At 44.4% G+C, this 26,155-nt stretch overlaps 1 protein-coding gene across 1 annotated transcript in view; it reads left to right on the top strand.

The window, feature by feature from the left end:
- The window catches only part of IBTK (inhibitor of Bruton tyrosine kinase), a 118,224-nt gene that overhangs the window by 40,929 nt on the left and 51,140 nt on the right, over positions 1-26,155 (top strand). The window contains exons 13-18 of the mRNA XM_044289176.1: positions 1,318-1,404; positions 11,107-11,189; positions 11,278-11,315; positions 13,001-13,097; positions 13,671-13,772; positions 24,958-25,075. Coding sequence (XP_044145111.1) covers positions 1,318-1,404; positions 11,107-11,189; positions 11,278-11,315; positions 13,001-13,097; positions 13,671-13,772; positions 24,958-25,075 — 525 coding nt within the window. The remainder of the gene's footprint in view (positions 1-1,317; positions 1,405-11,106; positions 11,190-11,277; positions 11,316-13,000; positions 13,098-13,670; positions 13,773-24,957; positions 25,076-26,155) is intronic.

The following is a 26,155-nucleotide window of genomic DNA, read 5'->3' as shown; positions in this document are numbered from 1 at the left end:
GTCGGGGATTATGATCCTGAATACAGATACGATTTTCAGCTGAATCTCTGTAGGAAAGGAGTTCATGAGGAGATATGAAGAACAGAGAGGAGGTGAGGATGTGGTAATGAGCTTCCCTATTACAGTCTCCATTACTAGAGCCCCACATTACCACCGTCTGACCTGTCCATACTCTCTGCACTTCATGTCTCCTCATGAACTGCATTCCTACAGAAATTCAGCTGAACATCTTATTAAACTGTATTCAGACCCATAATCCCTGACAAGCAGAGCAGAGAGTAGGATGAGGCAGCTCTTTAGCTGTGTCCTGAAGTAACTTGTCCTACTGTGTGATTAGGACAGGTTTTGTGTGTACTAATAGGACGGCGGACATTTTATTTCTGCTGATGATTGCTCCCTAGACAAAGCAAGCCATTATAACTAGTGTTGAGCAAACTTGTTTTTTTAACTTCTGTGTGCAAAGTTTGGGTTATCGAAGAATCCCGTTATGGATTTCAAATTCCGTTATGGCCTGTGGTAGCGGAATCCATAACGGGATTCTACAATAACCCGAACTTTGGACACAGTTTGCTGAACACCAATTATAACTAATGAAAGGTATTTGGGAATATATTTATTGTAAAGTAATATTTCAGTATTTTCATTTTCTTAATTCCTGGAGAACCCCTTTAGGCTGGTTTACGTGAACAGAGGTCTAGATCTTGTTGACTTAATATGGATTCTTAGAGAGACTCATGTCAGCTTAATTTCATGATCGGTCCATTGAATTTAATTTTCCAATGAAATCATTCCATGGTAACACAGAGCAAGATCAATGTGAGCTGAAGGAGCATCACAACTTTTAAATTGATATTCCCACCAACTGTGCAGGTGAAATTGAGCTTAGGGGCCCATTGTTTGCAGCATTGTTTAGGTCAGATTTAATTCTGTCCAGTCATTGGACAACCCTTTTAGTACCTGATGTTGATTTCATATACTGTATTTATAAATTACAATATGTAATGTGAATATACTGTGTGTGTGTTAACATTGTCCAATTTGATGAAGCAGAACCTTTCTTCTTTAATTTAATCTTTTAATGATGCCAATTTAAGATTTAATACTTTGGTGGCTGCTGCTGGGCAAGACCAGGTTTATTTATGTAGTTATTTATTTTTTTCCCCTTTGAGATCATTTCATGTGAAGACCACCTGCCAGTCCTTTAACATATTGAGTCAGAGGTCTGAGTTTTCTATGACCATCAGAGATGGTAGCTTATATGGTTTTCATTCTGGCTTTCCCCTTTTAACTGTATTTTTATGTTCCTTTATGTTGAAGACTGGATGGAGTCAGATATGAAAATGGAACAATTAATGTTGTTCACAAGAAGACTGGAAACGGGACAAGGCTCAACCTGAACAAATGGTATGTACCACGATATCATATGGTGTTTGTTCTACCATAACATGTATAACAGATGTGGCCTTTCATGATGCAAAGTAGTGAATAAAAAATCTTGATACATGCAATTATTATTTTTTCAACGGCTTTCACAATGGCGTGGACAATATTATTGGTTCTCTTTACAGGGAAAAAAAAATGTTTTGTAGGGATACTCCAATTAGCCAGTCTCCCCTTAAAGGCTATGTACACCTTCGGAGGCAAACATTTTTGATGCATTTTACTCATTTTGGGCTAAAAAAAACAACAACATTTTTTCAATTGGTCTTTATAAAAAAATAAATATTGAGCCATTCCATCACAAAGGGTTAACAGTTTTTTAAGCTGTATAATGCATACTTTTTGCTTTCACTTTGTTCATAAACATTTAAAGGGAACCTGTCCCCTGGGTTTTGGGTATAGAGCTGAGGACATGGGTTGCTAGATCACTGCTAGCACATCCGCAATACCCAGTCCCCATAGCTCTCTGTTCTTTTATTGTGTACATTTTTTTAAAAATATGTATAGTAAATTAGGCAAGTAAGAAGCCCAAGGAGCTGTTACTACCGTTTCTGGAGCCCAGCCACGCCCACTGTAAAGAAGCCCAGCACCTCCCCGCATACTCCGAATCTCCTCCTTGCTCCCCGACGTCACAAAGCTAGAGCACCGTAATCTCGCGATGCTCGACCTAGCACATGCGCAGTGTCGGCATAGTGTTTCTTCCCTGTACTGGCATCAGCCTTAGGGTACGAACTGCGCATGCGCTAGCTCGCACATCGCAAGATAACTGCGCTCTAGCTTTGTGACGTCGGGGAGCAATGAGGAGATTCGGAGGATGCGGGCGGTGCTGGGCTCCTTCACAGTGGGGGGTGCTGGGCTCAGAGTTGGAGAACGCTGGACTTATCTCTGAAGCACGGAGGAGACAGGACTCCTCTAAGGTGCATAATATATATATATATATATATATATATATATATATATATATATATATATATATATATATATATATATATATATATATATATAATTTCGTATTTTTTATTTATTTTTTAACACCATAAAAGCACACAGAGCTATGGGGACTGGATATTGCGGATGTGCTAGCGGCCATCTAGCAACCAATGTCCTCAGCTCTATACCCCAAATCCAGGTGACGGGTTCCTTTTAAGCACTGCTACATTCAGTGTAGTGGCACTATAGCAAGGGAATGCATCTTTAAACAAACACAATATTGCAAAACACTTCTGACAAACCCTGTTGTTTTTGAATACATCCTAATAGAATATTTTATGAACAGTACAGCTAGTGTCTGTCTACATTATATTGTGATATGTATAGAAATATACCCTGGAGGAGACAGGACTCCTCTAAGGTTCATTTACATATATATAAAATTGTTTTTTTGACACAATAAAAGCACAGAGAGCTATGGGGACTGGATATTGAGGATGTGCTAGCGGCGATCTAGCAGCCCATGGCCTCAGCTCTATACTTAAAATCCAGGTGACAGGTTCCCTTTTAGCCACATTCTCCTCATTAAATTAACCACTTCACATCCACCTATAGCAGTGATGGCGAACCTATGGCACGGGGGCCAGAGGCGGCACTCAGAGCCCTATCTGTGGGCACCCGCACTGTGAAAAAAGTCTATGGTGTACCAATATGCCTTAGACTTTTCCTGCCATTCATCAGCGCAGGGTGTACTATGAACAGCACAGGCAGGGCACTGAATGTAGGCAGGCTTTAATAGCTAAATTATAAAGTACATGGAGGATATACTATATTGAACTATAGTATTCAGGTTGAATTGCCGTGTTGGCACTTTACAATAAATAAGTGGGTTTTGGGTTGCAGTTTGGGCACTCGGCCTCTAAAAGGTTCGACATCACTGACCTACAGGATATAAACATCCTATGGGTGGATGTTTATCCCTGAATAGACGTTCTGGAACATCCATTCAGAGATGGCAGCTGCACGCTAATTGTGCAGCTGCTTGAGCGGGGGGGCCAGCTGTCAGTGACAGCAGGGCAACCCAGAGAGAAGGCAGCAGGGACAGTTCCCAGGTGTCTCTGCCTTCTAGATCGCAGCACTCAACGAGCGCTGTGTATACAGATCAGAAAATGCTATGCGCCTCCTGTGCCGGCCCAGTGGTCATGTGACCACCAGGGCCAGGAGAGTGCAGGAGCTGTCGGGTCTTTCACAGACCTCGATCAGCCCTGCACTGTACAGCCTCAGTGCAGTATACCGCTGTACAGCCTCTCTAGGGGCTGTATTTCCCCTGTAACTGGGGTTACTGTCAGCCCCAGTTACAGGAGAAATCAATAGTGGGGGGGGGGGGGGGGGAATTTAAGTTAAATGTCCCCCAAATAAATAGTGTTTTTAAAAAAAAAAAAAAAAAGTTTCACATGTAAAAAAAAAAATTACCCAATTAAGTAATAAAAAAAAAATAGAAAAAATAAAATACATATTTGGTATTGCCACATCTGTAACGGCTCTGTAAATATATCACATGATCCACCCTGTCCGATAAATACCATAAAAAAATGGTGTCAAAAAAAGTTATTTTTGTCACCTTCCATCACAAAAAGTGCAACTCCAAGCGATCAAAAAGGCGTGTGCCCCCCAAAATAGTATGAAACTGTCACCTGATCCCGCAAAAAATGAGACCCTAAGAAAATCGTTTAAAAAAAAAAACCTATAACTCAGACAATGGAGACACTAAAATATGTTGTGTTAAAGTGAAATAAATAAAAAATATACGGTATCGCCGGATCCATAACAACCAGCTCTATATAAAAATATCACATGACCTAACCCCTCAGGTGAGCACCTTAAAAAAAATTAAATAAACAGTGCCAAAAAAGCCATTTTTACATAGTGTTCAAAGCGATCAAAAAGCCGTATGTCCCCCAAAATAGTACCAATCAAACAGTCACCTCATCCTGCAAAAAATGAGACCCTAACTAAAAATCAAAAATAAAATAAAAAAGCTATGGCTCTCAGACTATGGAGACACTAAAACACATAATTTTTGGGTTTCACAAATGCTATTATTGTGTAAAACTTAAATAAATTAGAAAAAGTATACATATTAGGTATTGCCACATCCGTAACGATCTGCTCTATAAAAATGTCACATGACCTAACCCCTCAGATGAATGCTGTAAAAATAAATAAATAAAAACAGCCAATTTTATGTCAACTTGCCCCATGAAGTGTAATAATGAATGATCAAAAAATCATGTACCCAATATATCCAAAAATGGTACCAATAAAAGCGTAAACTCTTCCTGCAAAAAACGAGCCCCTGCACAAGACTATCGGCAGAAAAATAAAAAAAATATGGCGTTCAGAAAATGGAGACACAAAAACATAATTTCTTTTCAAAAAATGCTTTATTATGTAAAACTGAAACAAAGTAGAAATATTTGCTATCATTGCATCCGTAACAACCTGCTTTACAAAAATAGCACATGATATTCCCTGTCAGATGAATGTTGTAAAAAATAAACTGTGCAAAAACATCCATTTGTTTGTTACCTTGCTTCACAAAAACGTAATATAGAGCAAATAAAAATCATATCTACCCCAAAATAGTACCAACAAAACTAGCACCTTATCCTCTAGTTTCCAAAATGGGGTCACTTTTTCGGAGTTTCTACTGTAAGGGTGCATCAGGGAGGCTTCAAATGGGACATGGCAAAACCATGGAAAAACCATTTGGCGCTCCTTTTCTTCTGCACCCTGCCGTGTGCCTTTACATCAGTTTATGACCACATGTGGGGTGTTTCTGTAAGGCCGAATGCACACGGCCGTTGTTCACGGCCGTGAGCGGTCCGTGGAACCGCGGCCTGGATTCCTGCTGAGAGCAGGAGCGCACGGCGTCATGGGTTGCTATGATGCCGTGCGCTCCCTGCTGCCGCCACAGTACAGTAATACACTGGTATGATCTATACCAGTGTACCAGTGTATCACTGTACTTCGGCGGCAGCAGGGAGCGCACGGCGTCATGGCAACCCATGACGCCGTGCGCTCCTGCACTCAGCAGGAATCCAGGGCGCGGTCCCACGGACCGCTCACGGCCGTGAACAACGGCCGCGTGCATTCGGCCTAAACCGAAGAATCGGAGTAATAAATATTGAGTTTTGTTTGGCTGTTAACACTCTATGTTTAAAATAAAAAATTTATTAAAATGGAAAATGCCCAAAAAGTGAAATTTAGAGATGTCATCTCCATTTTCCTTTAATTCTTGTGGAACACCTAAAGGGTTAACATTTTTTTTTGTTTTTTTTTTTAAATCAGTTTTGAGTAATTTGGGGGTGTAGTTTCTACAATGGGGTTATTTCTCGCCCATTTTCCTTGGGGGACACAGGAGACCTTGGGTATAGCTCAGCTCCCTAGGAGGCGTGACACTAAGTGAAAACTGTTAAGCCCCTCCTCCACAGCTATACTCTCAGCCTGGAGAGAGACTGCCAGTTGTTGCTTAGTGTCCAAGGAGGCAAGACACTCCCTGCTCTGCAGGGCTGTTTTCTCCTTGTTTTAGTTTTTGATTTTTAGTTTTTCCTTTTCTTCCAGACCATCAGGGACAACAGAGACGCACTAGACCTTCTGTTTCTCCCGGGGTTTAGCTGCGCCAGTGTCGGTCACCCGCACTGCTGCCTCCCCCACAGAAGGCAAGGTGGACCAGGGCAGCCCAGCTCCCCTGCATCCCGCTAGCGCAAGGGTCGCCCGCACGCCAAGTCCCTCTTCCAGCGTCCTGCCACTACGGTGTCAGATGGTGAGAGAGTGGCTTCTCCAGCCCTACGTCGCTGTCGTTGCGGCCGGCATTGGACTTCACGCTGTGCTCCAACAGGCCCCGGCCAACCATCGGTGCATTCCGGCTGGCCGGGCGCTCCATAGTTTGTTCTAGGCTTCCGGCGCTCTGTCCGGGTCCACGGCTCTTCCGGCCCACGGGGTGTACATGCGCTGCTCCGGCTTAGGCCCGGCCGAACTTTAAATACTGTGCGGCCCCGGTCAGCCAGGTAAAATTTAGGCCCCGGCTTCACGGCCTACTAGGCCGCAAAATTCCGGCCTCTGTTGGAGGGGGCGGGAACTTCTCCAGGTGCGAATTATTCCTGCCTGGAGGTTCCCACGCCCCCAGGGGATCGCAGCGCCGCACCCCCCAGGCCGGATGCCTGTTAACCCTTTGGGTACTGGCCGGGTTCTAATGGGCCTGTACGGCTGGGGCCCCTTTTTTCTTGCCTCTCAGGGAGCCTGTGCCCCTGTATGGTGGCCCCCCTTTCTGCCACATGGAGGCTGTAATATTAATAAATTTTTTTTTTTTTAATTTGTTTTAAATAAATGGACTTGTGTGCTGCGCAGGGCGCGGCAGCCTCGTCATTCAGTACTGCTGTCGGTATGCATGACCCCCTTCCATAGGCGGCATGTCGCGCTCCCCAGCTGCGGCGCTGGCCAGGGCATGTTCCCCCTCCTAGGCGTTTTCTTGCCCTCTCCAGGGATACGGCGCTGGCCAAGTGCATGCAGCTTTTTCTGGCCAGAATTCGTCACCCACTCCAGTTCTGGTGGCTGCAGGTGCATGACCCTCCTTCCCAGGCGGAATACTGCACTCTCCCTGGCTGCGGCCTGGCCTTGTGCATGACCCCCTTCTCTAAGCGGACTGCTGCACTCTCACCGGATGCGGTGCTGGCCATGTGCACGACCCCCTTCCACAGGCGGAACGTTTGCACTCACTGGAATTCGCTGCCGGCCTGGTGCATGAAACCCTTCCATAGGCGAATACTGCACTCTCACCGGATACGGTGTCGGCCATGTGCATGATCCCCTTCCATAGGCGTATACTGCACTCCTAACTAGATGCGATGCTGGCCATGTGCATGGACCTCCATTTCTGGTGGAATACTGCACTCACTGGTTACGTTGCCGGCCATGAGCATGGCCCTCAACATAGGTGGAAGGCTTGCATGGTATGTCCTACTTTCCGAAGTAGGTACTGGCCTTGGCATCCCCCCTTTTTTGGGGCGGGCCTTTGCACTCTTGCTGACTGCAGTGTTTGCCAGGTACATTTCCCCCCTTTTCTGGGCGGTCTTCTTGCGTTCCATCGCATGCCGTACTAGTCTTGTGCATAACTCCCTTTCAGGTTGCACTTTGCACTTCATTTGATACTGTTGGACTCTGGCTGATCCCCTTCGCTGAGGACTATTTTTGCAGTGAGCAGACTTTCTTGTGCGCTCTGTCCGTTGTTTGGGCCGTGTATGCCTTCTCCTCCCATAGGTGGGTTGGCCTTCTCACTGCTTACGGGGCTGCTCGTACGTATGCCTCACTTCCTCCTGCGACATACTTTTTTCTCTTGGGATACGATGCTTGTCACAGGCCTTGCACTCTTTAAAGAGATCATTCTGTCCACCTGTATAAACCTAAGGTGTTGTCATACAAGCAATAAATGAATGCCCATTGTATTCAAAGGTATATACTTTATATATAAGTAGATGGGCTCTACTTGCTCTCTACTGCACTGAGCTGGGAGGTACTCATTCTCTGGTTTGGACTGTATAATTGTGGTCCCATTGTGATGGCATCCACCATGTCCGTTGGCCTTTCCACCTGGGGAGTGTTCGTGGTTCCTAGATGCGTACCCATTCGTCCTCCCGCGCACTTGCTTTCCAGGGCCCAAGCGGTCACTGGGTTGAGAGTGCCGTTTGCAGTGCCACTCGACTTCTACGTTGGCTCTGGCGGGACTACTGTTCCCTCGCCTACTACCATTTCCTCCTCTTCTAATGTAGTATGGTATGAGTCCTTTCTATTGGCGCCCTCTGCGCTTCAGGCTGATCCGCTACCGTGATTGGGCCGCTCTTCTTGGGTAGGTCACCCAACTTCTCTTGGGTGCTCGATTATCCAGGTCCGGGGCACCTCCACTTTGGGTTCTTCAGGATATTCACCTTCTACGAGGCGGTGAGCGGGGCGTCTCAGAGTAGCGGGGATTCTGCTTTTCGGCTGCCATATGGCTTTCCTGTTACTAACTCCTCTTTTTTCGGTTCGAGGGTGTTATGCCGGCCTCTGTTTTGACTCCCGCTTGGGGCATATCACTCCGATTATGGCTTCTGCCCGTTCAGGCTTCAGAGGCTGTTCCTTTGCTCCCCCCCCCCTCCCCCGAGCATCACTTGGATGGTTCAGTTGTTCCTTGTGGTCTCGTACCATCTCCCTCGTTCTCACTGGCAGGTCTAGCTGTGCGCCTATTTACTGGGGTCTACCGCGTTCTGTCCTTCCGCTGGGTATGGATTGCGTTTTTCCATTCTGGGCAATGGTTTTGCTGTGGACTTACCTTCTCGGTAACTTGAGAGGACTACCCTTAGGTCCAGTTTGACCTTAGATCTCCCACACTGGGACTGTGGAACACCTTCCGGTGGTGGCTACGTCGCCATGGACTTTAGCCTGTCTTGTCCTGGCATCTGTTGATGCTGGGCGGACCTTTTTTTCGGTTCCTTCCATCTGTCCTTCTGCTCCCCCACTCCGGGTGGATACAGGACGACGTTGCTCAGGGGCTGACGGGACCTGTTTTGCTGACCCCTTCTGCCTGTGTTACTGGTCTGCGCTTGATCACGGTGGGTTTTCTCTGCTTGCCAGGCGATTCCAGCGAGCACGCTAGTGTTCGCTCTCGGCCGTGCTTCGTCCAGGATCTTTTCTCGGACTTAGGGTTCTTACCTGGGGGTTCGGTGGGGCATTCCCCCCCCACTCTGCCTTTTTCTCCCCACCGTTCTGTCTTTCTCCAGTCCGGCCTGGACCTGGGACTGGGACTCTGTTACTTGAAGTGTCATGTGTCAGCGCTGTCCTTCCTCTTCCAGCGTCCCTTGGTCCTCCTGGGCCTATCAGACCTGCCTCCACAGAGTGGATCCTTGGTTCCTCTGTACCGTTCCGGTACCGTCCTGGGAACTACATACTGAGCTCTCAGCGCTCCAATCTTTCCCTTGGAGCCGTTACAGAAGTTCTCCCTGCTCCTTCTGTTCTGTTCCCATAGCGGTGCCATCCACGGCTCCCCCTTCCCCATAGCGGTGCCACCCACGGCTCCCCCTTCCCAATAGCAGTGCCACCCACGGCTCCCCCTTCCCCATAGCGGTGCCACCCACGGCTCCCCCTTCCCCATAGCGGTGCCACCCACGGCTCCCCCTTCCCCATAGCGGTGCCACCCACGGCTCCCCCTTCCCCATAGCGGTGCCACCCACGGCTCCCCCGCCCCCATAGCGGTGCCACCCACGGCTCCCCCGCCCCCATAGCGGTGCCACCCACGGCTCCCCCGCCCCCATAGCGGTGCCACCCACGGCTCCCCCGCCCCCATAGCGGTGCCATCCACGGCTCCCCCGCCCCCATAGCGGTGCCATCCACGGCTCCCCCGCCCCCATAGCGGTGCCATCCATGGCTCCCCCGCCCCCATAGCGGTGCCATCCACGGCTCCCCCGCCCCCATAGCGGTGCCATCCACGGCTCCCCCGCCCCCATAGCGGTGCCATCCACGGCTCCCCCGCCCCCATAGCGGTGCCATCCACGGCTCCCCCGCCCCCATAGCGGTGCCATCCACGGCTCCCCCGCCCCCATAGCGGTGCCATCCACGGCTCCCCGCCCCCATAGCGGTGCCATCCACGGCTCCCCCGCCCCCATAGCGGTGCCATCCACGGCTCCCCCGCCCCCATAGCGGTGCCATCCACGGCTCCCCCGCCCCCATAGCGGTGCCATCCACGGCTCCCCCGCCCCCATAGCGGTGCCATCCACGGCTCCCCCGCCCCCCACAGCGGTGCCATCCACGGCTCCCCCGCCCCCCACATCGGTGCCATCCACGGCTCCCCCGCCCCCCACAGCGGTGCCATCCACGGCTCCCCCGCCCCCCACAGCGGTGCCATCCACGGCTCCCCCGCCCCCCACAGCAGTATTCCTTAACCAGCAGTAACTTTTTTACTTTACATCACTGGATCTTTATTACCTTACAATGAAGCTCCAGTAACAGGCAGAGCGGGCGGCGGCGTAACGTCACTCACGTGACGCGCCCGCTCCGCCCACTTTATGAATGAAGCAGGCGGAGCTTGCGCGTCACGTGAGTAAGTGACGTCACGCTGCCGCCCGCTCTGCCTTTTACTGGAGCTCATTGTAAGGTAATAAAGATGCTGTGATTTAAAGTTCAAGGACCCGCAGGCAATAGCGCCTGACTACCCGCATAGCAACGAATCGGATGATTATTCGATAACGGGATTCGTTGACAACGAATCCAGTTATCGAATATTAACAACGTCTATTAATCGTTGCAGCGCTAATGACATAACTTTTGCGGGGCCACGGAACAGTGCAACGGACGCGGACAGCACACAGAGTGCTGTCCGCATCTTTTGCGGCCCCGTAGAAGTGAATGGGTCCGCACCCAGGCCGCGTTTTTTGTCAAAACCACAGTCGTGTGAACGAGCCCTAATTCAGCAAAATACAGAACAGGTTTGGATAAAAAAACTGCTGCAGTCTACAAGAAAACCGCAGCATGAGATGCATTCTTCAGAAGGACAATTTCTTTTTTACTGAATTACTTTATTAATATGTATAAATGAGATGCGCCAAATCATGCCAATGTTTGGAACAATTATGCCAAAATTCTGCTGCAGCCAGAATGGAAAACGTCGGCCAGTATGTCACACTGTTTCATTTCTTTTCTTTTAAGCACTTCTCTTTGTGATGTAACTATCAGATCTGAAGATGGGAAAGAATTCCCCTGCCATAAATGTGTCTTATGTGCGAGACTTGGTATGTGTTTTTTCTATTCAGATAAAAAAAAAAAGTAAGCTTAGTTTTTCTTCAAATTCACAATTTAGTTTTTTTCTTTATATTGTAGAATATTTTCACAGCATGCTTAGCAGCTCTTGGATTGAGGTAAGACAAATATGGAAGATGTGTGTCGTAGCCCTGTCTTAAAGGTTATTTGCTTGAGCTCTTCATGCATGCATTGGACAGCAGTGTAGGATCTCTATCATCATGTGGGATCTGACATTGGCCCTCCAGGCTGTTTCTTGCGCTCTGTAGATAATATGGGTACAGCTTTAAACTCTCCATCCCTAGAGCTCCTAAACACATGAATTTAGTTTGGCATTTTTCTTTTTCGTTGCCAAAAAAAACCCCATGTGTTTTTTTTTGTTTTGTTTTTTAGTAGTGGCGTTTTTCTCTTCAGAAATGTTGGAATTGCATTGACAAAAAAGGCATTCCTTCAACATGCTGTTTTACAACAAATGCATGACTGTCCTGCAATTCACATAGACTTTCAGATAAAGTCTGGAGCTCAGGCAGATGTGGGGGGCTGCTTAGCTGCTGATATCTCCTGAATGGTACCAGCTACAATCATGGAACTAGTCTTGTTTGAAAACATTTGGCATTCCAGGCTTTCATACAAGATCAAAATAACAGCTAAAGTCCAAGCTACACAGGAGATGTCACTGTTAGAAATTGAGTCGGGAATAATCGCAGGTAAAACCTTTTACTTTTACTTTCACTTTCAGCTGTATTGACTGCTTCCCGATTTCTAACAGCGATCTTCCCATGTATTGAAAATATTGCTGCTTGGTGGTGGTTGAAAGCTTGGAATGCCAGCTTTCAAACAATGCAAAGCCCATATTTCTAGCTGTTGCCATACCAGAGATATGAGCAGCTAAAGCAGCAGCCCCCTCTCTGTCAGTCTGGAGGCGAATGAGGGAGCAGCTGCAGAGCTGACAGGAGGAGCGAAAAATTATCAAACATATTTATAGAAATGTGACATTATCATCATTGTAGTGACCCACATAATAACATTGTTATTTTTACCATACAGTGAATGCCACAAATAAATTGCACAAAATAATGTAAAACATGCTTTTTTTTTTTTATCCCCTCCAAAAAATGAAACAAATGTTATTTATTACATTATATGTACCCCAAAATGGTTCCTAAAAACCTACAACTAATCCTGCAAAATAAAATGAAAAAAAATCTAGAAGAAAAAATTATAAAGTTATGACGGCTGGAACACAAAGGGGGAAAATGTTATTGGTCCTGAAGGCTAAAATGAATAATGTCACCAAGGGGTTAAAAATTCAATAGTGTCCCTTGAGTTGTGCGCCAACAAGATTTACTGCAGACACACATTAAAAATATACAATAAAAAAGTGACATTTTTTGGTAGGGTATTTCCAATTTTAACGTGACTGTTAAGAGGTTAAATAAGCTCCATATAAACTGCAATAAAATACCATACAGTAAAATGACCAGCATTGCTTACCCATTACATCCTGGTCACCGCTGGTTATTGCTTATTATCCTGAAGTGATGACTTAACATAGAGCAACGTGACCGCTAGCACATGTTTGGCTAGTATTTGGATCGTGCAGTATATTAGTCAGTACAAATGTATGCCACATGGCACATCTTTTTTATAGCAATAGCAGATTTATGCAACTGTACATGTGTCACCTGAGGTACTATATGGGGTTACCGTGTGGGTCTTGGAACATACGTAGTAGATGCGATGCAGGGAGAAAGAGGAAAAGAAAATCAACACCTGGATGATTGCTATTCTCTCTTTCCTGCAGGCAAGCTGTTGTTCCGCTTTACAAATGCCTGTTCATTCTGAAGTTTTAAAAGTTATTCTTGATTATATCTACACAGATGAGGCCCCAGCTGTAAAAGGTAGGTGGTTTAGATCTGCCCGGATATTTCAGATGAAGGGCCAAACAAGGCTATGTGTCTAAGAGGGCACAAAGTGCCTGGAGACTTCTGCTGATCATTGGACCTCCGATGTACTTGGTCAACAACCCATAAGCTTAAGAACATTGTCCTTCCTTTGTCTATGAGAAAGATTTGGACTCCTATGTTATTGTGCAATAATAATTGCTTTGAATGGTTGGAAAAACACTTCATTTAAACCCAACCAAGTGTGAGTTCCGTTTATGTATTGATGAAGACCATGTTATTTGTTCTGTCTGTGATAATGGCACGGGGTCAAATTTCCAGATCTTCTCATATTTCTTTATTTGTAATATTTAGTAATGTTGGCTTTGCCAGAGCTAAACGTGGCCTTGCTGTAAGTCGTGTTGGCTGTGATCATGACTTATTTCTCCTGAATATTGACTCAAAATGTTTGTGTTTTCCATGTACATAGAACATCAATCACAAAATAAACCATGATCTCACTTCCAAAGTGTTGCTCTCTTCAGAGCTATTTATTTCCATGATTAAAACCTTTCTTTTTTTCCCCCTCAGAGTCTGCAAATGTGGAATTCGTTTGTAACGTCCTGGTGATGGCAGATCAGCTGCTCATTGTTCGATTGAAGGAGATGTGTGAGGTCACACTTACCGAAAGACGTGAGTACGAGAGCAAGTATTTCTGAGAACGTGTTATGTGCACATTTGTGATTAAATTTTTTATTTTTAAATCAAAATACGGTTTATGAAGAAGGAAAGTTGTATATACAAACAAGATTCCACAAAGTCTCGCTGACATCTGTGATCTATTACCACATAAGTCACAAGAAGTCATATGAAAAAACAGATTTCTGTATTGTAGAAGTGTGTGCGAACGTCAGAAAAATCCAACATTTATTTGCTGCGAAATCCGCAGCAGAAATATGATGTTTAGGCCTCCTGCACACAACCGTATGACTTTTTCAGTTTTGCAGTTCGTTTTTCACGGATCCGTTGTTCAGTTTTTTGTTTTTTTTTTCCATTGTGTTTCCGTTTCGTTTTTCTGTTCAGTTTTTCCGTATGGCATATATAGTATACAGTAATTACATAGAAAAAATTGGGTTGGGCATAACATTTTCAATAGATAGTTCTGCAAAAACTGAACGGATACGGAAGACATACAGAGTAAGTTTTTTTTGTTTTTTGCGGACCCATTGACTTGAATGAAGCCACGGAACTTGATTTGCGGGCAATATTAGGACATGTTCTATCTTTCAACGGAACGGAAAAATGGAAATGCGGAAACAGAATGCATACGGAGTACATTCCGTTTTATTTTTTTGCAGGACCATTGAAAATGAATGGTTCCGTTTGCATTTATACATTATAGAGATTTAGCCCCATTCAAAAGGGGTATACCGCATTTGGCCGCTGGCATGTTATTTTCTTTTACGCAACACAGATTTTAATATTTTCAGGGTTTTTTTTACATGAATTTTGGCATGAAAGATGCCAAGTAAACATACCATAAAAAGGCAACAACTTCTACAGAGGAATTGCATTGAATGTAATTTTATAATCAAAACTTTATAAAGGGGCTGTCTGAGATTTTGATATTGATGGTTTATTCACAGACCCGCGCCGATCTGATATTGATGAAAACTCTAGCAGAGGGTAGGTCATCAGTATTAAACGCCTGGAAACCCCCTTTAAATATTTTGCTGCTGAGACAATTTCCATGCCATTTTGTATCAAATCACAATGTTCTGTAAGGACTGTACAAAAAAGAAATCATGCTTGTGATTAAACGTCTGACCCAAGCAGGGCCTGAGAACCACAAAACCTACCAAAAATAAAACTTGAGTGTGGATTTTGCATAATGGATGTGCTTCTTTGTACTAACCGTAAAGGAATAGTTCTTTTTTGGGCTTACTTATTGTGCCTTTCAGCCTAATTTGGACACACAAGACCATGGGTATAGCTGCTGCCACTAGGAAGCAACAATAAGCAAAATAAAAATGTTAGGTCCTCCTCTCGGCTATATCCCTCCTGCAGACACTGAGCTAATCAGTTTTGCTTGGTGTCCGTAGGAGGCAGACCTCCCTGCTGTGCAGGTCTGCAGATCTTTTTTTATTTTTTTTTATTTTTTTCTGTGGGACTTTCTGGCGTTCAGGGTCCACACTCCCTGGTGCAATATTTGTCCTATCTCTGGTTCCTGTCCGCAGCTTCCGATTTAGGTCTGCCAGTTCAGGCAGCCTTCCGTGGAATATCAGATGGCTTCTCTCCTCTCCTTGTTATGGAATTTTTTCTTGTGGGCCATTCTCATGCCTGACTTCCAGGTTCTCTAGCCCTGACTTCTTCGTCATGGTCCCGCTGGAGTGTTTTTCTCTTCTGGCAGTCCGGTATGGTGTGTGGGGCCTTTGCCTTCGGGCATGCCTACTTCTTCCCCAATGGGGGACAAGTTTTGTCACATCTGCAGTTCTTTGGGCCTTGATATCCAACACGCCATTTTTAGTTTGTCTCCTCCCTCTGGATCCAGGCTACGTATTTCTCTCCTGTATCTTCCGCAATCGCTCAGTTTCTTTTGGTGACTGTCTTGTCTTCATTCTTGACCACCTTGTGGATATTCTGTGTGCTCTCAACTTCTTCTGAAGTCTCCTAAGCCGTGACTTATATTCCCTGGGCTGTTCTTTCTTCTGCCCAGCCGGAGCCTCTGCATATTCAGCCGCTCTCTGGCTGGCCTTCTGGAGAAGGGGTCTTCCTGTCCCTTTTCAGGGTTCCTGGTGTGTCTTTCTCCCGCATTTCTGTATAGGGCCTTATGACTGGCCTTGGATTTGTTCTGTTCTTGTTCCCTCCCAATGGTACTGCTCTTTATCGTTCCATGGTCTTCTGTGTCCCCCAATGATATGAGCAGGAAAATAGGATTTTTTGTGCTTACCTGTAAAATCCTTTTCTCAAGTTTATTGGGGGACACAGCTCTCACCCTGTATGTACATTGCTGGTTCTCCTAGATGGGTCCTTCTGCTTCTTGATGATGACCCATCTCCGGTTTTCTTCCTTTTAATTGTGTTCTGTTGGCTTCTTCTGGCTGCTCCTACTGCTTTTGTACAAACTGATTTAGCTCAGTGTCTGCAGGAGGGATATAGCTTTAGAGGAGGAGTTAACACTTTTTTTGCTTAGTGTTGCCTCCTAGTGGCAGCAGCTATACCCATGGTCTTCTGTGTCCCCCAATGAACTCAGCAAGAAGGATTTTACAGGTAAGCACAAAAAAACAAACAATTTTTTTCCCCTCTTTAGCAACATAGCTAGATGCTCTTCTCTCAGAAGCAGGGGGGTTTCTCTTCTATGGCATCTGCCTCACTGTACTGCTGTGACGGCATCCTTTCCCTTACTACCCATGGTTTGTTTTTAGCTCTGCAGCTCACAGAACAGATAAGGAGGGGGAAATCACACTTACAGAAAAGCAGGAGGCTCCTGTGAATTCAGAAGCTGTGTAGTAGCAGTTCTTTTATCAGGTTCACAGTCTCAGCTAGCTCTGACACGCCTCTGCTTCCTCTCTGTCCTCTCCTGTCTGTGTTACTAGGGATCTTGCTGACAACAGGCAGTGGACTGCAACTTAGGTGGAAATGAGACCCATAGGGGCCATGATTTTTAAAGCTTTTTTTAAATGAAGTGATTTAGAAATGTACTATTCTGCATTTAAATTAAATTGTGTGAAAGTACAATGACTCTTTAACCCCTTAAGGACACAGGGCGTACAGGTACACCCTGACGTCCCGGTACTTAAGGACACAGGGCGTACCTGTACGTCCTGTGTAGTTCTGATCATTGCCGCACGGCCGGCAGTGATCAGAACGGGGTGCCTGCTAAAATCGTTCAGCAGGCTCTCTGTGTCAATTCAGACCTGCGGTTTGTAGCGCTTATGCAAGTTTCTGATCCCTGCGGTGCGGGAGTGTGGGGGACGGGCGCGCGATCTTTGATCGCTCTGATTCAAACACCTGACATCTGTGCAGATGTCAGCCGTTTTAACCCTTTCAATGCAGTGTATGGAAGTGGTGAACAGGCAGGGAGCTCCTCTTCCATCGGGGGGCTGCTGTGCCTTTGCAGCCCCCAGATAGGATGGCGTCACAGAGGGAGGGAGCCCCCTCCTTCTCCGTCGGCTCAGTTGTGGCAGAGATCTGTTCAGACAAAGTGTAAGTGAACTACATTACAGTACACTATATAGTGTACTGTACTGTATTATACAGACATCAGACCCACTGGATCTTCACGAACCAAGTGGGTCTGGGTAAAAAAAAATGTTAAAGTGAAAAAAAAAAGTAAAAATAAAAAAACAAATCCCTGATTTAAAAATTTAAAAAAATAAAATTCCCTACACGTTATATATCACCGCGTCCGTAACGACCTGATCTATAAAACGGTCATGTTACATTCCCCTCACGGTGAATGCCAAAAAATAAATAAATAACCATGATGAAATATAAATTTTGCCCACCTTACTTCCCAAAAAAGGTAATAAAAGTGATAAAAAAAAAATTGTATGTACGCCAAAATAGTACCATTCAAACTGTCGCCTCATCCTGCAAAAAATGAGCCCCTACATGATACGATGGCCCCAAAAAATATGGCTCTCAGACTAAAACATGATTTTTATTTTTTTGTTTCAAAAATGCTTTATGTTAGACATTAGGTATTGTCGCATCCGGAAGACCCTGCTCTATAAAAATACCACATGACCTACACCCTGAGAGTGTCAAAAAAGCTATTTTTGGTCACCTTACATCACAAAAAGTGTAATAGCAAGCGATCAAAAAGGTATACACACCCCAAAATCATACCATTAAAACAGTCATCTCATCCTGCAAAAAATTAGCCCCTAACTAAGACAATCACCCCAAAAAATTTAAAATAAACTATGGCTCTCAGACTATGGAGACACTAAAATGATATTTTTTTTTTGGTTTCAAAAATATTATTGTGTAAAATACATTTAAAAAAGTAAACATATTAGGTATCCCTGCGTCCGTAACAACCTGCTCTATAAAAATAGCATATGATCTAATCTGTCAGATGAACGTTGTAAATAATAAAAAAATAAATTAAAGAAAACTGTGCCAAAACAGGTATATTTTTTAATCCATTTTTTCCTGTAACAAAGCAAGGGTTTATTACCCTGATCCTTTAGTTTACAGAAACGCCCCATTTGTGGTCGTAAACTTCTGTACAGGCACACGGCAGGGTGCAGAAGGAAAAGAATGCCATATGGATTTTGGAAGGCAGTTTTTGCTGGACTTGTTTTTTGACACCATGCCCCATTTGAAGCCCCCCTGATGCACCCCTAGAGTAGAAACTCCAAAAAGTGACCCCATTTAAGAAACTACACCCCTCAAGGTATTCAAAACTGATTTTACAAACTTTGTTAACCCTTAAGTGTTCCACAAGAACACTTATGGTGCGTCTTATAGTGTGGGAAATACAAGAAGTCCTTTTTCTAACCTTACAAACTGTTAGCACAGTATGTCTGCAGTACAGCGTACCTCTTAATGCTGCATTTACAGTCATTTACAAAATAGAATTAAAAAAATCTATAATTGGAAAGAAAAAAAAGTTCGGCATATAATTTTATTTTCTAACAACAAAAAGCGGGGGATACATAATTTGGACAAGCCAAATTGTATTGACCGCTGCCTATAATTGGGATCTGATTAAAGATAAAAAAGGAGTTATCCTTATCAGTCATGATACCTATGGCTACTTTCACTTCTGCGTTGTTGCTGGATCCAGCAGGGATCAGCAAAAACGCTTCTGTCATGATAATACAACTGTCAATTCTGAACGGATCCGGTTGTATTATCTCTAAAATAGCCCTGTCGGATCCAGCACTAAAACCATTAAGTCAATGGGCACCAGGTCTTTTTTTTTCTTTTCTTTTTTTTTTCTCTCTTGTGAATGGCATTGGGGGACACAGCACCACGGGTATATGCCTATAGAAAACGGATCCGGCACCATTGACTTGCATTGTGTTTCATGCCCGATCCTTCTTGCTCCGCATCATGGGAGCGCAACCAAATGCAATGGATGCAATAGAATGCATTCTGGTGCTTTCAGTTCAGTGTTGTCCCCATTGACGATGAATGGGGACAAAACAGAGGCATTTTCCTCCAGTATTGAGATCCTATGACTGATCTGAAAATCAGAAAGGAAAACGCTGATGTGAAAGAAGCTTATCTTATCACAAATTGGACTTCCCCAACGTCTGTAGTGACCTGTATGAGAACGCCTTCTCACTGCCGTGCACGGCTCAGCTGGAAGGAATCGTGATCAGAGATGACTTTTGTGCTGTTTGTTTGCTCTGTAATGCTGGACAAATAGAAATACTCCAAGATCCACAGAGATAATCTATATGTAAACGGGACTCTGTTTGCCGTCTTCATGACATTTACAGTAGGGGAGAAGAAAACATGTTATGTGATTAGAGGCCCACAATGCACTGCTGCAGTGTGAAGGTGTATATAGGAGACAATGCTGTCTGAGCTGCTTAATTGTTGTGAATATATAATATAACTTTTCTGACCAGTCGGGCACTTGTCAGCAGGGCCGGTGCAAGGATTCTTGCCAACACAAGCGAAGCTACATTTTGGCGCCCCCCACGCTTCTCCTCTCTGTGGTCCTGGTATCTTCTCTCTGCTTCAGGCAATGGCTGGTTTAAAGGACCATATTTTTCGCCCTCTAAGACACACCTAGGTTTTAGAGGAGGATAATAAAAGAAAAATATTTTCCATTACACCTCAGGTCAGACCAGCAATCAGACCCCTAATGTTAATCAGACCTCAGATCAGAACGCCATGTCAGACATCATCCCACAGCCATTAGCCCCCCGTGTCACATTTCTCCCCCTCCATGTCACATTTTTCCGCCCTCCCCCAGGGTGCGCCCTAAGGCGACCGCTTGGTCTGCCTTATGGTAGCACCGGCCCTGCTTGTCAGCACCTGATGCATCGATGTAATTGGTCAGTTCACACTGTGTAGCTGGCTATACACAAGACCGCTGTTAGCAGAACGCTCTAAGGCCTCATGCACGTGGCCTTGTCCGTGTATCTGTCCCCAAGCCATGGATCCACAAAATACGGACACCTTCTATGTGCACTCTGCGTTTTTCTCACTCCCATCGCTACAAATGACTATTCTCGTCAGCAGTACAGGAAAGAATAGGTCATGTACTGTAATTTGCAGAACAGACCTACGTATGCGGACGGCACATGGATGACCTGAATGGGTCTGTGTGCCGTCTTAAAAAAATAAATAAATGCGGATTGGATCCAGATTCAAGATACAGTTGTTTGCATGAGCCCTTAACCCTTTGAATACCGGAGTTTTTATTTTTTTCATTTTTGAGTTTTCTTTCCTATTTTCCCTAACATTTTTATTGTTCCGGTCACATAGCTGTATGAGGGCTTATTTTTTGCGGGTCAAGTTTTACTTTCTAATTCCTCCATTAATTATGGCATAAAATGTGGGAAGCGGTAAAAAAATTCCAAATGGCCTTCATTCTCTGGGTAAGTAAGATTACAATGATACCCCATATGTATAGGTTCTTTATGTCTAAATAGTGTAAAAAATTTAAACTTTGAGAATTTTATTTTAATTTTATATCACCATATTCTGACCCCCATAGCATTTTTATACTTGTGTCTACTGAGCTGTTAGGGGGCTCATTTTTTGGGGAACAATCTGTACTTTTAATTGATACCATTTTGGAGTATACGTGATTTTTTTTTTTACCCCATTTTATTTTTTGGGGTAAGAGAAGCAATAAAAATAATGGCAAATCGGCCATTTTGCCCCTTTTTTCCGTTACGCCATTCGCCGTATTGGAATTTTTATTTTACATTTTTATAGTATGGGCATTTTTGGTCGCGGTGATACCCATGATGTTTATAGTTATTGTTATTTAGGCATTTATTTTTGAATTATACAGAAAGGGGGGTGATTTAAAGTTTTATATATTGTTTAACATTTTTTATATATATTTTTTGATCATTATGTGCCTCATATGAGCTTATTGACGCCCTAGCACGTACGAGCGGGCGTCATGGTTACATATCGCACCAGCGCCGTACATGTTCGTTGCTGGTAGCCTAAGGGTTAAACCATCCTTGGCCTTATTTGAGTGTGCATGGTTATTTAATGAGGAGAGGGCAGTAAGCCTCTGTAACACACGCCTGTGGTCATGTTATAGACCTGGGCAAGAAAGGGTAGTATATTAAAACCCAGCATTCTAAATCCCTCTGTCCTCCAGCATCTCCTCTTGTGAGGCCCCCATACATGTAAGGCTGGGTTCAAATTGTGTCTTTGTCCAGCGTTTTACATCGATACCAGAAAACTACCTGACATACATGCTTTACGACACATAGGCTTCCATTTCCAGACTGGCCAGTATGTCAGTAAAAAAGGTATGAAATAGCATAGTAAACCAGTAACAGATGCAACTGTATAGGTATCTGGCACCGGCATCCATTAAACATGCATCTGGAAGCTCCTGTGATGTCATAGTCCATATATGACCAGTTATCACTGGAGCTTCCATGTGCGAATAGATGTTTGTATGCAGCACAGCTCCCGCTATGTCAAGAGTCCTCCTTCACCCCACACCTCTGCATCTAGCTTCCTCTCCTGTACTCCTGCTTCTACTGAGCCAGCTGTACCTGCCGAATTACCGGCACAGCTGCTGTGGCTCCCCTTTTCTCCGGTCACCTCTCTTCTACTCTAAATTTTCATACTCTGTCTCTGGACTACAGCCCAGATATGGATAGTCACATCATTGGAGGCAGGGAAGCCCTGTCCATATACGGTTACTCTCCATATATGGAAAGTCACATCATTGGAGCCAGGGAAGCCCTGTCCATATACGGTTACTCTCCATATATGGAAAGTCACATCATTGGAGCCAGGGAAGCCCTGTCCATATACGGTTACTCTCCATATATGGAAAGTCACATCATTGGAGCCAGGGAAGCCCTGTCCATATATGGTAATTCTCCATATATGGAAAGTCACATCATTGGAGCCAGGGAAGCCCTGTCCATATATGGAAAGTCACATCATTGGAGGCAGGGAAGCCTGTCCATATACGGTTACTCTCCATCTATGGAAAGTCACATCATTGGAGCCAGGGAAACCCTGTCCATATACGGTTACTCTCCATATATGGAAAGTCACATTATTGGAGGCAGGGAAGCCCTGTCCATATACGGTTACTCTCCATATATGGAAAGTCACATTATTGGAGCCAGGGAAGCCCTGTCCATATACGGTTACTCTCCATATATGGAAAGTCACATTATTGGAGGCAGGGAAGCCCTGTCCATATACGGTTACTCTCCATATATAGAAAGTCAGGTCATATATGCATAGTTACGTCATTGGCCATCCCTGATATATGGTAACTCTCCATATATGGAAAGTCAGGTCATTGGAGCTAGGGAAGCCCTGTCCATAAATGTTAACTATCCATATATGGATAGTCACATCATTGATGCCTGGGAAGCACTGTCAGTATATGGTAACTATCCATATGTGGATAGTCACGTCATTGGAACCAGGGAAGCCCTGTCCATAAATGGTGACTATCCTTATATGGATAGTCACATCATTGGAGCCAGGGAAGCCCTGTCCATACAGTGGCGGAAATAATTATTTGACCCCTCACTGATTTTGTAAGTTTGTCCAATGACAAAGAAATGAAAAGTCTCAGAACAGTATCATTTCAATGGTAGGTTTATTGTAACAGTGGCAGATAGCACATCAAAAGGAAAATCGAAAAAATAACTTTAAATAAAAGATAGCAACTGATTTGCATTTCATTGAGTGAAATAAGTATTTGAACCCCTACCAACCATTAAGAGTTCTGGCTCCCACAGAGTGGTTAGACACTTCTACTCAATTAGTCACCCTCATTAAGGACACCTGTCTTAACTAGTCACCTGTATAAAAGACACCTGTCCACAGAATCAATCAATCAAGCAGACTCCAAACTCTCCAACATGGGAAAGACCAAAGAGCTGTCCAAGGATGTCAGAGACAAAATTGTAGACCTGCACAAGGCTGGAATGGGCTACAAAACCATTAGCAAGAAGCTGGGAGAGAAGGTGACAACTGTTGGTGCGATTGTTCGAAAATGGAAGGAGCACAAAATGACCATCAATCGACCTCGCTCTGGGGCTCCACGCAAGATCTCACCTCGTGGGGTGTCAATGGTTCTGAGAAAGGTGAAAAAGCATCCTAGAACTACACGGGAGGAGTTAGTTAATGACCTCAAATTAGCAGGGACCACAGTCACCAAGAAAACCATTGGAAACACATTACACCGCAATGGATTAAAATCCTGCAGGGCTCGCAAGGTCCCCCTGCTCAGGAAGGCACATGTGCAGGCCCGTCTGAAGTTTGCCAATGAACACCTGAATGATTCAGAGAGTGACTGGGAGAAGGTGCTGTGGTCTGATGAGACCAAAATAGAGCTCTTTGGCATTAACTCAACTCGCTGTGTTTGGAGGAAGAAAAATGCTGCCTATGACCCCCAAAACACCGTCCCCACCGTCAAGCATGGGGGTGGAAACATTTTGCTTTGGGGGTGTTTTTCTGCTAAGGGCACAGGACAACTTATTCGCATAAACGGGAAAATGGACGGAGCCATGTATCGTGAAATCCTGAGCGACAACCTCCTTCCCTCTGCCAGGAAACTGAAAATGGGTCGTGGATGGGTGTTCCAGCACGACAATGACCCAAAACATACAGCAAAGGCAACAAAGGAGTGGCTCAAGAAGAAGCACATTAAGGTCATGGAGTGGCCTAGTCAGTCTCCGGACCTTAATCCAATCGAAAACCTATGGAGGGAGCTCAAGCTCAGAGTTGCACAGAGACAGCCTCGAAACCTTAGGGATTTAGAGATGATCTGCAAAGAGGAGTGGACCAACATTCCTCCTAAAATGTGCGCAAACTTGGTCATCAATTACAAGAAACGTTTGACCTCTGTGCTTGCAAACAAGGGTTTTTCCACCAAGTATTAAGTCTTTTTTTGTTAGAGGGTTCAAATACTTATTTCACTCAATGAAATGCAAATCAGTTGCTATCTTTTATTTAAAGTTATTTTTTCGATTTTCCTTTTGATGTGCTATCTGCCACTGTTACAATAAACCTACCATTGAAATGATACTGTTCTGAGACTTTTCATTTCTTTGTCATTGGACAAACTTACAAAATCAGTGAGGGGTCAAATAATTATTTCCTCCACTGTATATGGTAATTCTCCATATATGGATAGTCATGTCATTGGAGCCAGGGAAGCACTGGTCATATATGGTAATTATCTATATATCGATAGTCACATCATTGGAGCCAGGGAAGCACTGGCCATATATGGTAATATGGCCCCAAGTGTTCGGGAAAAACTGCGCATGAGCAGACCTTTAAAAATGTGAAAGATTAATACTGGATCCGTTTTTCCGGATGACAACCGGAGAGACGGATCTGGTATTGCAATGCATTTGTGAGACAGATCCGCATCCGGATCAGTCTAAAAATGGTATCCGTTTTCATACAGATTGCCAGAATCCAACAACGCAAGAGTAAAAGTACCCTAACTTCACTGTTAATATTTAAGGGTAGAAATGTCATTTTATAGTCATATCGACAGAGCAACTGCTTAGAGCCGGCAACAAGGTGACTTTCCATATCCATGCGGTTGTCCCAGGCTTTTTATGGAGACTTTACAGCTGTTTCGGTGATTGGTGAACAAATCTTTTCTACAAAATGCCAATTTCTTAGTTTCCTCCAAGACATACTTATCTTCATTCTCACTTTCATTCCAGTTACTTTGAAAAATGCTGCTGAATTATTGGAATTTGCTGCCTTATATAATGCTGACCAGCTAAAAGTTTCCTGCTTCCAGTTCATAGGGCTAAATATGGCAGCTTTATTGGAAGCAAGGTATTGTATGTAGATGGCATTGTGTATATTATGTCTTCATCTACACATTTCTGTGTTCAGATTTACTGCTTGTATACAGATGTGGTGGACTTTTAAGGCCTAGTTCACACTTCAGTGTTTGGTCAGTGATTTTCATCAGTGATTGTGAGCCAAAACCATGTGCGGCTCAAAAACATAGCACATGTGCAGATCTTTCTTCCATTATACCTTATGTATAGCGTAGGCTCCACTCCTGGTTTTGGGGCTCACAATCACTGACCAAATCACTGAAGTGTGAACTAGACCTAAAGGAATATGCATTTGGCTATGCTGTTAAAAAAAAAAAAATAATAATAATCTATCTATCTATATAAAATATAATATGACCTATCCCCAGGATAGATCCTCAATTCAATATCAGATTAGTGGGAGGTGACTCCTGGCACCCCCGCCGATAAACAGTTTGAAGAGAAAGCAGCATTCGTACGAGTGCTCCCTTCTCCTCATTGTTTACCTGCGCACCGTCGCAACTGCTGCGGTGAGTAGGTGTAATCACAACTACGCCTTAGGCTACTTTCACACTCGCATTTGGTGCGGATCTGTCATGGATCTGCCCAGACGGCTCCGTTCAGATAATACAAACGTCTGCATCCGTTCAGAATGGATCAGTTTGTATTATCTTTAACATAGCCAAACGTATCCGTCATGAACACAATTGAAAGTCAATGGAGGGCGGATCCATTTTCTATTGTGCCAGATTGTGTCATAGAAAACGGATACGTCCCCAATTACTTACATTGTGTGTCAGAACGGATCCACTTGGCTCAGTTTCGTCAGACGGACACCAAAACGCTGCTTGCAGCGTTTTAGTGTCCGCCTCCAAAGCGGAATGGAGACGGAACAGAGGCAAACTGATCCTTATCCTTATATTCAGAGGGCATTAGGGCAAAACTGATCCGTTTTGGACCGCTTGTGAGAGCCCTGAACGGATCTCACAAACGGAAAGCCAAAACGCCAGTGTGAAAGTAGCCCTGTACCATTCACTTCAATGGGACGGCTGCTTTCTATTTACCTGAGGATACAGTAGGTCATCAATATAAA

Source organism: Bufo gargarizans, chromosome 4 (genome assembly GCF_014858855.1).
Source record: "Bufo gargarizans isolate SCDJY-AF-19 chromosome 4, ASM1485885v1, whole genome shotgun sequence".
Classification (NCBI taxonomy): domain Eukaryota; kingdom Metazoa; phylum Chordata; class Amphibia; order Anura; family Bufonidae; genus Bufo; species Bufo gargarizans.
Note: the sequence above shows the minus strand (reverse complement) of the source record. Positions and strands in the feature narration are given on the sequence as shown.